An 18,500-nucleotide genomic window follows, 5' to 3' on the forward strand; every position below is an offset into this window, starting at 1 on the left:
CTAAACTGATACAAATACATTTGGCATTTAAAGTGCAAACCTTAACCTCTACCAGAGAATCACATTAAATAAGTGGTAGCAGACTGAAGGGAAGTCTTTCTTAGGGAAATACTTATTGAAGTCCCTATAAAAAGCTTGGTTTGATTGGTAATGTTGGGGTACTTGTTTCATTGCTGCTTTGTATGAATGGTTCTCTCCAAACTTTACTTTCTCGTGCAGCACGTGCCTCTCCCTATTCTATCTCTTCTTGTTCCTTACCTAGCAGTAATGGCTCCTTGTGTTTCAGGGACTTTCACACAGTATTTCTGACACACACAGTATTTCGGGACTAAGTTAAAAAGGCAGCTACTGCTTTAAAGTTCTCTGAGCTACAGCCTTCAGATGAAGTTGCTACTGCTAATTCTCTTCAAGCGGCAACATGAGCTTTCGACACTTTAAAAGCAAACATACTTTTGGCCACTGTATATATGTCACTGTGAATTCTTAATATTACAGTTCGTCACTAACTCCTATGTACCTAAAAGAAATGTACCCTCTTTTTCCAGAGCTCTCACAATCAGGAGAGTCTGGTGGATGATTATTGTTCCATGACAAGCTTCAACATTTTTACCATTCTGAAGTAACAGACCAAACTCTTCATGCAGAGCATTAATACATATCTTTGTTTTAGTATTCACTCTACTAGTTTTATAAAATAAAAATTTTCATATTTTCACCCTAGATGTGGTGCCTGGATACTGTTACATACACTTGAAGAAGCACTCTGACCTTCTCTTCACACGTGTATTGTACCAATTTAACTAAATCAGTTTAGAAATTGATTTCATTTTGGTGCAACCCCTGTCTGGGTGTTGTTTAAGAGTGCCTTACATTGATTTAGCTTACCGACTTAACCTAAAGTGATATAAACCTATTTAAAAAAAAAGGAGTACTTGTGGCACATTAGAGACTAACAAATTTATTAGAGCATAAGCTTTCGTAAGCTTACAGCTCACTTCATCGGATGCTCACGAAAGCTTATGCTCTAATAAATTTGTTAGTCTCTAAGGTGCCACAAGTACTCCTTTTCTTTTTGCGAATACAGACTAACACGGCTGCTACTCTGAAACCTATTTAAGAGAGTCCACATAAGAGGGATGCACTGATTTAAGCAAATAAGGTTTTAACAGCTTGAGTTAATTTGGTACAACTTAGTGTGGACATAAAGCCTGTACCAGTTTTGAAAGAATTGGGATCTAGGGCCTCTAATTCAGAAAATAATCTGAGCATGTGCATACCTATTCAGCAAAGCACTTAATTTAGCACATGCTTCACTTTAAGTTCCAGTGGGACTTCAATACATGCTTTAAGTTAAACATGAGCTTAAGTCCTTTGGTGAACATGGATGGACCACCGAATTGACGGTTAGAGGAATAAACACAAGTTTGGGGAAAAGGCACTAGTACTAAACTCTAACTCCAGCTCTACCATTGACTGCGTTTCTGTTGGAAAGTCGCATAACCTCTTTGATTGGTTTCCCCATCTGTAAAAAGGGAGAATATCTACCTCATAAGGTTGCTGGTAGAGTTAATTAGTTATGGCTTGTACAGTGCTTTGAACACGTATTATAAAGCAGTGAAGGCATTACTAAATAACTCCAGAATACGTATCCTGCTGTGGGGCATCATTATACAGATTAGATTATTGCATTTTGTTTAATTATAGTTAACATCTACTTTTCAAAATCTGCATTTGGGTCTGACATGAGGCGGAGAAAGAGGCTAGGAAATTTTAAAAGGTTGCCTAAATTAAACACTGAAGGGCTCTCGCTATTACTTTACAGTCTAACAATAAATATAAAATTATTAAAGACATTCTGTTACTCCTCAGTATTTAAATATTATATCACAATTAATGAAGATGGAAAAAAGCACACCACCAATTAATGACAGTGCTTATAAACTTAAGTTTTATGATAAGCACTGTTTACTCATACTACAAGTATTTAAGAATCAAGCAAAACATGACTATACAACTGTTAATAACATCTCATATTAAGATAATAACTGTAAAAACTGGTTTAAATTATGACTGATTATGAAACAATCCCATAATTAAAATTCCACTTGGCCCTACAAGAATCCTAAAGCAGGTTTTGGTTTTCTCCCTATATTCAGCAGATATCCTTCTTCAAAGTGAAAAGGGTGCGAGGAGAAAGGGATTTTCTTGTCTCTAAGTGAAGCTTTCTCCCATTATGAACCTTTCTGGGTGCTGCTGAAGCATACCTACTAGGATTATTTTCTGTGAAGAGATGCGAGGGTGCCAAAAGTACTGTAGCTTGATGGTGTCCTTGCCATAATACCATTATTCTGTGCAACCACTATATATCAGCCTAAAGAATGGTTTCAACTTATACTATATATACTTAATACGGGCTATTGGAATCACCATACTTTCCACTCTGAAGGACAGGAGACAGAGGAATTCAAACCAAAAGAAATTAAACCAGTTAAATGGACTATTACAGTACGGGAGCATGCTAAGAAGGTGCATGTTTCTCTCAATTTATAGATAAACACAACTCTACATCATGGGGTGTACAAAGTGTACGAGGAAGAGAGGGCTTTGTGAACATAGATTAGTCTCTTGCTTGACTGAATGCGTCCGATGAAGTGAGCTGTAGCTCACGAAAGCTTATGCTCAAATAAATTTGTTAGTCTCTAAGGTGCCACAAGTACTCCTTTTCTTTTTGCGAATACAGACTAACACGGCTGCTACTCTGAAACCAGACATTGTAACATGATCACCTTATAGTCCAGAAGCCTCCCTTCCAGTGAGCTGTGTAGAAACTGTAATTGTTTGGCATGTGAAATCAGAGGGTAGCACTTGGATCAAAGCGTAAAGTTCTTCTGTTAAGAGCTGTACTCTGGGTTGTCTGCAGAGGAAATTTTCAAAGACACAAAGGGAAGATAGGTGTCTAACACCTCTGCCCACCCCCACTTCTGCCTTTGAAAAATCTTCCCTTCAGATCTTATTTGATCTTAGTTACTTGTGTTATTTAAAATTTCTGTGCTCAGATGGGTGCCCTTTAATAATTCTAAAAAAATAAATAATTTGTGGATGTGAGAGCAAAAGAATGAGGAACTGGCAATCTTTTCCCTTTTTAAGGCCTTGTCTACATTACCAAGTTTTGTTGACAAGGAACTTATGTCGACACCCAAAAGTCGACAAAACAAAAATCGCCAAAGGGTGTTCACACCTGCTCCCTCCGTCGACAGATCATGTCCACATTGGGGACACCATCATTGACAGGGTGAGCAATGCACCCTGGGTATATATCCCACAATACAGTGTTGTGGGAAGGAAGAGCTGATCACTGCGCATCTTGGGATTCTCTCCCAAGTTCTCCCACAGCCCCCTCAGCTGCCGAGAGCAGCATCATGAGTCGCTGTGAGCTCTCCGTGTTGAGGAATGGCAAAGCAGCCCAGCAGTTTGTCCCCCTCCCCCTCCGGCAGCACTCTGTCTGCTGTTGTGCTGTTATGCCCTGCACTAGGGAGCATTCCAATGATTCACTCTTTGTTTGTTCCCCAAATGGAGCAGCACACAGATACTTTGGAGCTTTGAAAGGGGAGGGGCGCATGCCTGCAGGGCAGCAGAGATCAAAACACTGAGCAGAGCAATCAGGGCAGGCATTGTGGGATACTGGCGGAAGCCAGTTCTGTCGACAAAACAAAACAATCAGCAGTGTCTACACTGGATCTTTGTCGACAATAAACGGAGGGGAAAAGACAAAAGTCTCTCGTATGAGTGGAAGTTTTTTGTTGCCAAAACTGGGCATTTTTTGCAACAAAAGTCCCATTATAGTGTGTATGCTCTTGCTGTTTTGTTGCCCAAAGGCAATTTTTGGTGACAAAACTTGGTAGTGTAGACAAGGCCTGAGACCCTATATCTGTATGATAAACCATATGTACTGCTGACCCCCTCACCCCCCCCAAAAAAATTACCACCACTATAGGAATGAAGTCTATTCCTAGCCAGAAAGAAAGAGTAGTTTTTCCACCAAAGTATTATTTTGGTTCTTAAACCTAGGAATAGTGATACTGTGGCTTAAACCTTCACAGTTCTTCACAAATAGTATATTCATATAGCTTTTCTGCATGTGACTTACATGACACTGAATATTTCTCATACACACACACACACACACATTATATATTTGCAAGTGATTTAAAATAAGTTAAACCTGTATTGCACAGTGACCCTAAAAAAGAACTTCTAAGGTGATACATAAGCCAACAAGCATTTCCTGTTCTATGAAAGCATTACAAATCACAAAGGTAAACAAAGTGGATTTATTATTTCACAATACTTCTTCCTTCCCATTTTGGTTGACAATTTCAAAACATAACTGAGATAGAAATGTAGAGTATGCTAAAGAAAGAAGACAATCTTATAGAACAGAAAGAACTTTTTATTTAAATTAGCTATCAGGACAGAAACTAGAAATACTTGAGAAAGGTTGATGAATTTATATTTCAGTACCATGCTTCTCTTAAATGACTTGGAGCATTATAAAGCTTTATCATCAATCCAAAAATCAATTTGATGAGTATCTTTTGAAATGGGAATGGGCAGGAGGAGGTATCACCTCTTCAATACACAGCTGTGCATGTGTGTGAAATACAAACATAATGTAGGAAACAAGCTAATAGTATAAAATAAGGACTTTTAGATAACAAAATATCAGGTCTCTCGACTAATCACATACACTTTATTCGTAAGTTCTCAAGTATACACTGGTGACTACTGAAGAGGATATTCCTAACATTCTCATCAGGACTTGAAGCCTAGACTTATCTCCTAATCCTACCAGTAACACATTTCAACAGCCACTCCAAATTCAGAGCCACTACCCTATGTATCATGTCCCAAAACACATGGCTGTCTATTTTGGAGTCTGCTCTATTCCTACACTACTATTTCAGATCACTGCTTAACAAACAGCAGCACTGTGTCGGTACATTATCTTTGATTCTTATGAAGCTTGTAAGAGCAACATGTTTCACTTTGCCAACATGGATATAAAGCCAGCAGCTTGCCTGTGATCTTAATACTTTAATCAACACAAACAATTGCTGTTTGTTAGAAGACATGGCTACATTGAATATACTTATGCCAAGTATTAAATCTATAGCAGACTCTCCCTTCACACTGAGTTCTTTCAGTGGATCTTTCACTTCCACTAAAGAGCTGTTAAGACAGCCATTTCTGACCCTTAGGACTTCAAGTGTTAAAGCCTCCATCTTTCTGGTTAAGGACCAGATATAAATAGGATTGCCTTCCAAATCAATTAATCCACTCTTCAACTGTCCAGAAGGATTGTTACTGTGTGACATTAGGCACTTCCTTTTTCACTTCTCCACCAGCCAGCCAACCCATGGGGTAAGTGGGATACGTCTGCAGCACTTCATGACCATCTCAACCCAGAGTGAGAGAGACTGGGAATCAAACGCAAAACTTTCACAGGGCAGAGTACAGCACTACCACTTACCTAACTTGATCCCAGTGTTCTTTTTCTACAACAGAAGAGATTAAGGATTTCCCCCCCATTTTCAGGGGCCCTGTACCTTATCTATTTTAAAAAATATTTTATGGTATTTATCGGATACAATTTTTTAACCCACGTGTAATTTTCTTTTAGGGGGTGGGGCCAGAGAGAAATGAAAAGTATTCAGCGTTAAACTAAAACAACTTTAAAAATGGATCAGGAGGAGAATGACTATGCGCTCTCCTTCCTGGCTGGTGAAACCAGGATTACACTGTCCCTGTAAAAAGAAAAGGAGTACTTGTGGCACCTTAGAGACTAACATATTTATTTGATTATAAGCTTTCGTGAGCTACAGCTCACTTCATCAGATGCATTCAGTGGAAAATACAGCGGGGAGATTTATATACATAGAGAACATGAAACAATGGGTCTTACCATACACACTGTAATGCGAGTGATCACTTAAGGTGAGCTATTATGCAGGAGAGCTGGGGGGGTGAGGGAGGGGACCTTTTGTAGTGATAATCAAGGTGGGCCATTTCCAGAAGTTGACAAGAATGTCTGAGGAACAGTGGGGAGTGGTGGGGAGGAATAAACATGGGGAAATAGTTTTACTTTGTGTAATGACCCATCCACTCCCAATATTTATTCAAGCCTAAGTTAATTGTATCCAGTTTGCAAATTAATTCCAATTCAGCAGTCTCTTGTTGGAGTCTAGTTTTTGAAGTTTTTTTTGTTGAAGAATTGCCACTTTTAGATCTGTAATCGAGTGACCAAAGAGACTGAAGTGTTCTCCGACTGGTTTTTGAATGTTATAATTCTTGACATCTGATTTGTGTCCATTTATTCTTTTACGTAGAGAATGTGATATATGCCATCATGTGCCAGCAATGCCCCTCTGCCATGTACATTGGTCAAACTGGACAGTCTCTACGTAAAAGAATAAATGGACACAAATCAGACGTCAAGAATTATAACATTCAAAAACCAGTCGAAGAACACTTCAATCTCTCCAGTCACACGATTACAGACCTGAGAGTGGCTATCCTTCAACAAAAAAAACTTCAAAAACAGACTCCAACGAGAGACTGCTGAATTGGAATTAATTTGCAAACTGGATACAATTAACTTAGGCTTGAATAAAGACTGGGAGTGGATGGGTCATTACACAAAGTAAGACTATTTCCCCATGTTTATTCCTCCCCACCACTCCCCACTGTTCCTCAAACTTTCTTGTCAACTGCTGGCAATGGCCCACCTTGATTATCTCCCTAATATTTTCCGTTTTCCCCCCGTAGAAAATAAAAAATGCGCAAAAAAATAGCCTTCAGCAGCTCAGTATACGAAGTGAAAAGCTCAACTGCAATCTAGTTTGCAGTAAAGGGCAAATTTGATTGGAAAATATCTGAAACAGGACAACACAGACCGGGCTTTAGGCAATAGCGACTGTCCCAGCACAGAAGAAATTGAGGTGCAAAGCATAAATGATGGAAGTCCTATTACTAAGGAATTAGCAGATTTACCTGAAAATAAGGAACGGAAATGTGAGGAAAGTGATGGAGAATTGTCCAATTTTCCTGGTGGCATAAAGGAAACTGATAAAGAAGAATGTGGCTCACATAAAAAGGAGAGTAATGACAAAGAAAAATGTGAGTTACATGAAAAGGAGTGAAATGATAAAGAATCCACCTCGAACGATGAAAGAGCCAGCAGTGAGAAAAACTGCATTCCACAAACATCTACATCAGATCCTGCTTCATGGCTGGTGATCCTAAACTCTGACAATATTGAACGAACAATTTTGAATGGACTGGGAAAAAAATCGAGAATATGACATTTCCAGTAAATAAGCAGAAGCGACTCTTCTCAAAGGTCACACTGCAAAAGAGTGCTCAAGAAACTGAATTGGCGTTGACTAGTTTACTCATAATCAACTGACAAAGTGTTCTGGTTTTGTTGCAAAATATTTGACAAGAAAGTCAGATTGTTGCTTGCACTATCCGGGTACAATTACTGGCATAACTTAGCTGATGCTCTGAAGCAAAATGAAAAGTTGCCCAGCCATTTTATGGCCCACTCCAAATGGATAGAGGTCGAGTCCAGACTCAAGCTGAATAAACAAACAGATGCAGAAAACCAGCATATTATTAATGTAGAAACCCAGCATGGCAAGAATGTACTCTAGCATCTCATCTCAATTACCCTCTTCCCAGCAAAAATAATTTGGCTTTCTGGGGCTCCTCTGGTAAGTTGTTCACTGAACATAACAGTAATTTCCTCAGTTTGGTAGAGCTCTTTGGGAAATGTGACGAGGTCATGCATGAGCACCTACATCGAGTAGTTTGCAAAGAAGCTATGGACCATTTCTGCAGCAAAACAATTCAAAATGAAATGACTGACCTTACAGCAAGGAAGGCGCTTGATAACATATTGATACAGCTTGGCAAAGCGAAGTACTGCACTGTAATAACGGACTGCTCTCCCAACATTAGTCACAGGGAAAAGATGTCATTTACAGTAAGATTTGAAGGCAAGGAGGATGGCTGTATCCAAATAAAGAAACCCTATCTGTTTCCGGTCTGTGGATGAATCTACTGGAATAGGTTAACAGAACTGTTTATGAATGTTTTAGATTCATAGATTCATAGATACTAAGGTCAGACGGGACCATTCTGATCATCTAGTCCGACCTCCTGCACAGCGCAGGCCACAGAATCTCACCCACCCACTCCTATGAAAAACCTCACCCATGTCTGAGCTATTGAAGTCCTTAAATCATGGTTCAAAGACTTCAAGGAGCAGAGAAGCCTCCCTCAAGTCAACCATGCCCCATGCTACAGAAGAAGGTGAAAAACCTCCAGGGCCTCTCCAATCTGCCCTGGAGGAAAATTCCTTCCCGACCCCAAATATGGCAATCAGCTAAACCCTGAGCATATGGGCAAGATTCACCAGCCAGATACTACAGAAAATTCTTTCCTGGGTAACTCAGATCCCATCCATCTAATATCCCATCTCAGGGGATTTGGCCTATTTACCCTGAATATTTAAAGATCAATTACTTACCAAAATCCCATTATTTGAATGAGAATAAAATAAACCTTCAGGATTGCTGAGGCCAAGGCTATAACAACGGTGTGAACATGAAGGGAAGAAGCAGTGGCATCCATGCCAGGATCCTTGCGCTGAATCCAAGAGCTTTCTTTTGCCTTGTGGCTGCCATTCCCTCAGCCTGGTTGCGTCAGATGCAGCAGCATCTTCTTTAGATTCAGTATCTCTCTTCGGAGCACTGAAAAGGATATACGGCCCGTTTTCAGCATCAACTATCAAGGTGGAAGATCCTCACGGACAATGCTACAAATCTGACCATGAAGCCACTAAGTGACAGTCGCTGGCAGAGCCACATTGACAGCATTAGGCCAGTGAATTACCAAGTGACTGAGGTTTACAATGCCCTGATGGAACTGGTGAAGTCAAATAAAGCTGAGGCTGGAATCCGACATGAGGTTCAAAGCCTGGCAAACCAGATCACTGACTTCAAACTTCTGATCTAAATTGTGGTTTGGCACGATATCCTGTTCCAAGTAAACACTGTAAGCAAGGCATTATAAACTCAATCAATGGACATCGCAAACATTACTACTGTGATGAGCAGCTGCTTTGATTTTGTTGTGGCCTACAGAGACAACGTATTTGAAGATGCCATCATTGCTGTAAAAAAAAAAGGCGGAAAACGTAAGAGTTGAGCCCATCTTCAAGGAAACTCGTATTCATTGGAAGAAGAGACAGTTTGGTTACGAGGGCAGAGATGAGGTGATGGGAAGCTTGGAGGAAAATTCAATGGAGACTTCTTTTTTTGCTCGTTTGTTGACACTGCTCAAGTGTCCACTGAAGAAAGGTTTGGACTAATGAAGCACCACAAAAAGACCTGGGGTTTTTGTATGACCTTAGTAAGCTGCTGGTGTACAGGAAGACACTCTTGAACAATTACACAGACCTGCACCGGATGCTGACACATGGTGACACTTTTCCTAATGTGTGGATAGCTTTGAGGATTCTGCTCATGCTGCCAGTCACAGCTGTGGATGGTGAGCACAGCTTTTCGAAGCTCAGGCTCATTAAAACACATCTTCGATCAAGGATGGTCAAAATGGCTTGAAAATGCCACAGGCCAGTCTTTAGACCTCCTTGATGCTGTGCTTCAGTTCACGAGGGCAAAGGCGAGAAAAGCGACTTTTGGAACTAAAGGACTAGGGTTAACATTCTAAGGCTGTCACCTACTGTAACACTATTTAATACTGGTCCACCCAATGTTGGTGCACAGTTCAGTTTCTTCATGTTAGTACATTTCAGTCATTCTTAAAATTAAAAAGTTTCTATAAGCTTAGAGGAAATGATTTTTTTCATTTGCTTATATATGGCATGTATAAATACAGATTTACAGATCCTAGCATGCAATTCCATCTTATATGACAGGGATATGATAGGGATAAATCATGCATGCAAATCATGCAACGAAGTCATGAAATGCAATAAAAAATAAGATATTCAAAGGTTTAACAAATGGAGGGGAGGTGCCGAAGATGATTCTCTTGGGGCGCCATTTGATCAAGGGCTGGCCCTGCTGCCAAAGCATCATACAGGAGTCTGAATGTAAATAAGAATTGGGACTAAATGTACAAAAACTGATAAGAACACAGATTCACTGTAATAAAACCATTTTGAAATACTAGAACAAATATCATTTCTTTAATCAGACCACACAAAGACCTAAAATTCTCTGTTATTTAAATGTTTCCCATCAACATAGTTCTGTTTTCCAGGAATTCCTAAGGTAGCAATTAAACAAGCACTGTGACATTTTTATAACATACCTGAAATGCTGTAATATTTGGAGATAGATTCTGTTTCAGAACAAACGTAACGAGGAATACTATGACTGCAACGATGGAGCACACAGTCAAGGCACAAAAGGTTTTGACTCCTACCAGCTTAGTGTTTTTAGGCAAAACGGACTACTCTGTATTACAGTTGTATGGAAAATTAGACCGACATTCTGAAAACACATAAGCATGTACTTAATTTTATGGACGCAAGCAGCCCTGAGGAGTTCAATGGGACTATTTGAATGTGCTGGTAAGTCAAGCACATGGCTAAGTGTTTGCAAGGGGTCTTAATTCTCTCTCATACTTAAACTGTGAACTTTTAGGTATGCAGATAATGACTTGACAAGAACTACAGGATCGGGCCCCATGAAAGAAGGCACTTCTGTGTGTAAGACTTCAGGAAATATCTTATGCCTTATAAAATGAGTTAAAATGAAACATTAAAAATCTACCTTAAAAAGTGTCACAGTGATTTCAATGTTTTCAGGGACAGGCCATACCACCACACCACGGTACGGATTTTTGATTCCAGGTTGCCAGCTATGGGCCTAAAAGAAAAAAAGAAACAATAATTGAGTCAGTCCATCATAAAACATCTGCTCCAACTCCCCTGGAAGTCAGTGTGTGCATGCATGCGTGTGTATTGATGATTAGCTCCAAAAAAAACCCTGCTTTCATAAATTTACAATTCTATTAAACACAGTAAGACAAACCGCTGAGATCAGAAGGAACTCGCACCATTGATAGGAGTTACGCAGTCACACAAGGCTCACTCTAGCCAGGTGCTGAGTGCTCTGATCCTGATCTTGCAAAGCAATTAAGCACAATGCCTATATCAGGGCCACAACATTGAGCATCCTGCAAGTACAAGTTCATAAAATGGTGAATACAGACCTTTGACACATGTTTCAGACTATGGAATGCTTTCCTTTAAAGCAAATAATTAAGAGTTGCCATTGTGCATGCTCAGTAGCCATATTCAGATTTTAATAAAACTGACTTATTTTTGTTTTATTTGAAAAAAAATAAAGCACCCATTTATAGTACACACTAAATGCCTCTGAAACATTTAAACCTATAAAGAATTAACAGTTAAGTACCTATGACTAAAAGAGAAGTGACCAGGATAAAATGAAGTAAAAAGAGACTAACTCTAAAGACCTGAGCAAATCATTCCAACATGTGGAGCTGCATACTTTCCACTAAAACAGTGAACACCATGAAGTGTGAGTTTCAGAATCTAGTTCAGTTAGTATGGAGGAAAACTTTGGATAACTATGGAAATATAAATGAATATATACTAATATAAGGGGGGCCGCTGAGTAGCATGGCTGTTTCTAACTACCTGTTTTTCTTATTTTGAGAAAAAGTTATAAACTATTATTATTTGCATCAAATTAACTGAGTTTTTAAATTCTACAGTATCAAACATTGTTCATATTAGTTATATGTTCTTTGCAACATCCAGCACTTCAGTGTATGATTTTTATAACAACACTATTACTAGCATAAGGCTAACGTAACTTGGGTTACAGGTACAATAAACTCAAATATAATTACCCTGGTTATAACACATTTGGAGATAGGACGGTGTTACTAAGAGTACACATTGGGTTTTGTAGCAATTAATTGTTATGGTGGCATGGCCCTGTTGGTCATGTCAGCAAACTAAAATTTTCAAGAGGGTTTTAAAAGGTCTCTTCTGGGTTAAAATTTAGTGCAGATACCACACCTCAAATTTAGCCAGCTGCCCAGTGGCCAATTTTAGTTACAGAATTCCATACACCCTGGTGGGAAAGATAATGATTGAAAAACATCCTCATTTAGTAGAAGAAGGAAACTAATTCACCACTATAATGCTGTGCATTATAAACAGTGCTTCATCTCACATGATAGTCACACACTTGACAGCCCTATCAAGCATTCCTGCAGCCTGCACAGCTCCTTACACATCCAGCTTCGTTATCAAAAGGAACTGTAGTAGTTCCTTTAGGCCACCAGAGGACACTAAGTTGCCACTACTACAGGCAGCCTATCTGCCTTCTGGCTCTGTTCCCTCTGTTGATTCCCTGTTGTGTGGAGCCACAAGAGAAGTGGCAGCAGCTTCTAGCAGGGTGTGAGAGAGAAGGTCAAGAGATTGAGGGAGAGATGGAAGGGGACGGAGGGAGTATCTAAGAATAAAGTCCTGCAGGGAACCATTGGTAGGATCCAGCTTGTTTTCCATGCTGCCCAAAGCCATTTATCTTTGCAGATATATTTAGAACATTCTTATTGTTTTCCTGTTATTTTTATTCACTCCTACAGAGTTGCTGATGTTTACAGTTTCATCTAAAGTCTGGGTAGAGGGGGATTTACCAGTCTCCTCTCCTCATCAGGCTAGTTGGTGAAACAGTAAAAAATGGAGAATGTGAAACAAAACAACATGCATTATGGTTACCTGACATGCAGATTATCAAAAGCAGAGAATTTCTCGCCCTCATGGTTGCAAAGTAATGCTTGAAAACGTGTCCAAAGTGCACCCTCAAGGTCGAGAAACCAGATGGCAAATAAAATGAACCCAATATATATTTTTTTTAAATCTCATGAATTTTAACAGGTTTCAGAGTAGCAGCCGTGTTAGTCTGTATTCGCAAAAAAGAAAGGTAGGAATAGCGGTCAGTAGGTTTCCGATATAGGGTGGTGTTTATGTGACCATCGCTTATTAGCACCGTAGTGTCCAGGAAGTGGATCTCTTGTGTGGACTGGTCCAGGCTGAGGTTGATGGTGGGATGGAAATTGTTGAAATCATGGTGGAATTCCTCAAGGGCTTCTTTTCCATGGGTCCAGATGATGATGATGTCATCAATGTAGCACAAGTAGAGTAGACACACCCCTGGAACCCCAATCTGGGGTATTCTATCTGCTACCCAAGATGCATAAACCTGGAAATCCTGGATGCACCATCATCTCAGGCATTGGCACCCTGACAGCAGGATTGTCTGGCTATGTAGACTCCCTCCTCAGGCCCTACGCTACCAGCACTCCCAGCTATCTTCGAGACACCACTGACTTCCTGAGGAAACTACAATCCATCGGTGATCTTCCTAAAAACACCATTCTAGCCACTATGGATGTAGAAGCCCTCTACACCAACATTCCACACAAAGATGGACTACAAGCCACCAGGAACAGTATCCCCGATAATGTCACGGCTAACCTGGTGGCTGAACTTTGTGACTTTGTCCTCACCCATAACTATTTCACATTTGGGGACAATGTATACCTTCAAATCAGTAGCACTGCGATGGGTACCCGCATGGCCCCACTGTATGCCAACATTTTTATGGCTGACTTAGAACAACGCTTCCTCAGCTCTCGTCCCCTAATGCCCCTACTCTACTTGCACTACATTGATGACATCTTCATCATCTGGACCCATGGAAAAGAAGCCCTTGAGGAATTCCACCATGATTTCAACAATTTCCATCCCACCATCAACCTCAGCCTGGACCAGTCCACACAAGAGATCCACTTCCTGGACACTACGGTGCTAATAAGCGATGGTCACATAAACACCACCCTATACCGGAAATCTACTGACCGCTATTCCTACCTGCATGCCTCTAGCTTTCATCTAGATCACACCACACGATCCATTGTCTACAGCCAAGCTCTACGATATAACCGCATTTGCTCCAACCCCTCAGACAGAGACAAACACCTGCAAAATCTCTATCATGCATTCTTACAACTATAATACCCACCTGCTGAAGTGAAGAAACGGATTGACAGAGCCAGAAGAGTACCCAGAAGTCACCTACTACAGGACAGGCCCAACAAAGAAAATAACAGAACGCCACTAGCCATCACCTTCAGCCCCCAAATAAAACCTCTCCAACACATCATTAAGGATCTACAACCTATCCTGAAGGACGACCCATCACTCTCACAGATCTTGGGAGACAGGCCAGTCCTTGCTTACAGACAGCCCCCCAATCTGAAGCAAATACTCACCAGCAACCACACACCACACAACAGAACCACTAACCCAGGAACCTATCCTTGCAACAAAGCCCGTTGCCAACTCTGTCCACAAATCTATTCAGGGGACACCATCATAGGGCCTAATCACATCAACCACACTATCAGAAATTCATTTACCTGCGCATCTACCAATGTGATATATGCCATCATGTGCCAGCAATGCCCCTCTGCAATGTACATTGGTCAAACTGGACAGTCTCTACGTAAAAGAATAAATGGACACAAATCAGACGTCAAGAATTATAACATTCAAAAACCAGTCGGAAAACACTTCAATCTCTCCGGTCACACGATTACAGACCTGAGAGTGGCTATCCTTCAACAAAAAAAACTTCAAAAACAGACTCCAACGAGAGACTGCTGAATTGGAATTAATTTGCAAACTGGATACAATTTACTTAGGCTTGAATAGAGACTGGGAATGGATGGGTCATTACATAAAGTAAAACTATTTCCCCATGTTATTTCTCCCCTACTCCACCCTCCACTGTTCCTCAGACGTTCTTGTTAACTGCTGGAAATAGCTCACCTTAATTATCACCACAAAAGGTTTTCCTCCTTCCCCCCTCCTTCCTGCTGGTAATAGCTCATCTTAAGTGATCACTCTCCTTACAGTGTGTATGATAAAACCCATCATTTCATGTTCTCTGTGTATGTATATAAATCTCCCCACTGTATTTTCCACTGAATGCATCCGATGAAGTGAGCTGTAGCTCACGAAAGCTTATGCTCAAATAAATTTGTTAGTCTCTAAGGTGCCACAAGTACTCCTTTTCTTTTTTTCATGAATTTTAAGTTAGCCTCATGATTTTTTGGGCCTGACCCATGTTTTCTGAACACTTGGGGTTGGCAATACTTTTCCCATTTTTATACTGTAAAAAATTTTGTACATACAATCAAAACCAAGCATTCTATAATTCAGCAGAATTCTGCGTACAAGGGGATTTACCAGTCTCCTCTCCTCATCAGGCTAGTTGGTGAGACTGTAAAAAATGGAGAATCCTAAAACAAATCAGCATGCATTACGGATACATGAAATGCAGGTTATCAAAAGCAGAGAGTGAGAGACTGAAAGTCCTACTTAATGAGCTTTTAAAGCAAAGCTATCCCTTTATTAGCTGGATGATGTTATATGCCATTTGGCTTTGGAATATAGGACTGCACCAACCAGGCAACATGACAGGCAAAGATAACCCCTGGGTTGGTGCAGGAGAAAGCAGAGGGTGCAAAATAGGGGGAGGCCTATTAGTTAATAGAGAATACTTTGAGTATTTAAAATCATCATTAAGAGTAATATAACAAAATGTTATTTCTCAGACCAAGGGTCCCTATATTGAGGGGTCTTGACAGGGGGAGGCAAAGGAGGGAGGATGCCCTTACAGACTCATCATGTAGGCATACAGCTACACTGACTATATTTTAATCATCCAAAACATAGGCCTTTGCTTTGGTAAATGGGCAAGATTTTGCCACCTACATGTGGTAAACATGCCAACAACCCCAATATTACCCACTCTCCCCATGTTCTGGATCCTGACCAGCCGTCTCTCTCTAGGAGCTGGCTGCTAGGCCTGAACATTATGTTTCCACTGCAATTATCACCTCAGGCCACAGTTCCCACAGCTGTGCCTTCCAGACTCTCCTTCCTCCTCCCCTACACAGCCTCCTTCCCTGTTTGCATCTTTCACTGCTTCTCTGTTGCCCTGGCTCCGATGCAGCCTGGATGGACAAAAACATTGCCACTGGCTGCCTCACTCCCTGTCTTCATCATCCCTCCCACCACCCCCTGCCCCCTGAGGCTAGGGAGAGAGCAGCAGCCTGTATAGAGGGACCTCTATTGTTGGCTGCCTCACTCACTAGCCAGTCACCAGCAGCAGTAGCCTTTTCAGGAAGGAGTACAGAGTAAAAAGCACCAATCCCGCAGAGAGAAAGTGAGGAGATGCTGCAACACCCAGGGCACTTTAAATGAAGAAACACCTGGGAGGAGAGGAAAGATTGGTGAAATATGCCACAAAGATGCTACAAGTGGCAACATGCCTCATCACCCCAATACTCGAAAACTGTACAGGTAGATAGATGAACAATTGGGGTGGGGGACAGTAATGTGTGAGAAAATCGAAGACTGTTGTTGGGTTCCATAGGTTCAGATAAGAATTTTAGGATCTTCTGACCTTTGGAATTCTCTCATGACTGTTTTCCTTATTTACGCTTATAATAGGAATTACCTGCTTTATAAATAAATTTATTTTTGCAAAGTTGGGTTATCGTGACAAATAGGACTCCACAAATTGATGCATCATAATGATGCAATGTTTGAGCACAGACTGTAAGGCTTGGTGGGTTTTGGTTTTTGCCTTCTTGTCCCAGTAAGAGAAGAGATCTTTAAGGACAGCTTGAAAACTATCAATGTATAGGCCGGGATAATTAAGATATTCCTCTGTAAGAGATCTATCACCAGAATGCATATATAACCTGCTGGGGGCCTAGATGTTGTGCTCAATTCGTGGACTGCCCTTCGGAAATATCTGATCTGTGGTCAATAATTCAGATCTGGTTACAGAGAATCGCCTGTTTTGACCCATAACAGATCTGTGCAAGTCTCAAAACTTAAATAGTTTTGTCGTTAACAACACAAAACAGACACTCCACATGTAGCACACAGGAATGTATTGGTTTTGCAGAACAGGAAAGAGAAATATTTGAGCAAATGGTCATTTCTTATATACTAGTAACTGGTGCAGGGGAACATTGCAAGCTCTTGGGTGAAAAAGTAACATGCACATGCTTTGCTGCAATGCTCTGTACCTGGAGATGAAAGAGAAGGTTGAAGCAGTTCCAGCTGGCTCCAAATGTAATAGCCCGTTTATTAAGCAACACAGGAGGATGAGAGCACACCACTCCAGTGCTCCATATACTATACTGGCTCCCCTGGCAATTACCCTCAATGTACTGAGCCCTGGCTATTTCCATGACTGCCATGCTCCCTGAAACCAAACATGACAGAAGCAATGAACAAGGACCCAGCCAGCTTTCTTAGGGGCAGGCCCTCTACTTTGGAACCCTTGCCAGGTATCAGGATGGCCACAGAAGGTACCACCTTTGGTGCAAAATGAAAAACCTTTCCAAAATCACAACCTAAATATTCACCAGTGGCACTTCACTGTGACACACAGTAGCATTTAGAACCCTGCCCCCCTCCTGCCCGCATTTTAACTAGTACACGTCTCTTATTTAAAAAACACCAAAACAAAGCAAAAACAACTAGACGTGAACTAATGTAATACAAGGCAGGATGGAGATTACAGTCCTTCAGATTGATTTCTGCTCAGACACCAAGGTTAGTGTGCATTAGATACATCAATCTTCAAAAGGCCAAATGAAAAAACCCTAACAGATTTTAAGAAGGTCAAAAAGCAGGAATACTGGTCTCATACATAAGGTCACTAAACACCACTGGGTAGCTCTTCATCGGTGAAGTTTTGAAGGAAGAAAGAAAAGTAGATATCCAACTTGTGACAGTAGTGTCCAACTTGTGGCCTTTGAGACTCTAATTATAGCAAATGACGGAGCAAATTTATATTTGATCATGAATTGAAAATACACAAGCCATGATGCCCTGCAATTTTTAAACACAAGTGTTAAGTGTTTGGTTCAGCCCCGACACCACCTTCTTCCCAAATGTGTCTCACCACTTCTGCTGCAGTCCCAAGAGGATCCCTAATGTGAGCCAGCAATGCTCTGAGCAGCTGCTTTTCCTGCTCCGCAGCACCTTGCTGGCCGCCTCATGCACTGCAGAGGAGGGAGACGAGAACAGCACTAGCTGCTCCGTTGCTTACTTCTCTGCCAGGCTGTAGAAGGCCCTAGGAGAACAGGGAAGGAGCCTGACTGAGGGGAGCTTAGGGGAGTTGCTCTTTCCTAAGGGCCCCCCTTCTCCAGTGTCATCAAGGGCATCTCAGGAGAGGGGGAAAAAAGAGAAGCGGAGAGCTAGCAACCAATGATAGCATCCTGATTCTCTGCTCCAGCACCAACGCAGCTTAGAGCAGGGTGACTAACTCAGGGGCGGGCAA

The 18,500-nt window shown here is 41.0% G+C and overlaps 1 protein-coding gene across 18 annotated transcripts in view; it reads right to left on the minus strand.

Moving 5' to 3' along the window:
* The window catches only part of EHBP1 (EH domain binding protein 1), a 320,670-nt gene that overhangs the window by 238,638 nt on the left and 63,532 nt on the right, over positions 1 to 18,500 (minus strand). For all 18 annotated transcript variants that reach the window (XM_038394218.2, XM_038394219.2, XM_043512052.1 and 15 more), the window contains exon 4: positions 10,863 to 10,958. In XM_038394218.2, the coding sequence (XP_038250146.1) occupies positions 10,863 to 10,958 (96 nt within the window). The remainder of the gene's footprint in view (positions 1 to 10,862; positions 10,959 to 18,500) is intronic.

This window comes from Dermochelys coriacea, chromosome 3 (genome assembly GCF_009764565.3).
Source record: "Dermochelys coriacea isolate rDerCor1 chromosome 3, rDerCor1.pri.v4, whole genome shotgun sequence".
In the NCBI taxonomy this organism is placed as follows: Eukaryota; Metazoa; Chordata; order Testudines; family Dermochelyidae; genus Dermochelys; species Dermochelys coriacea.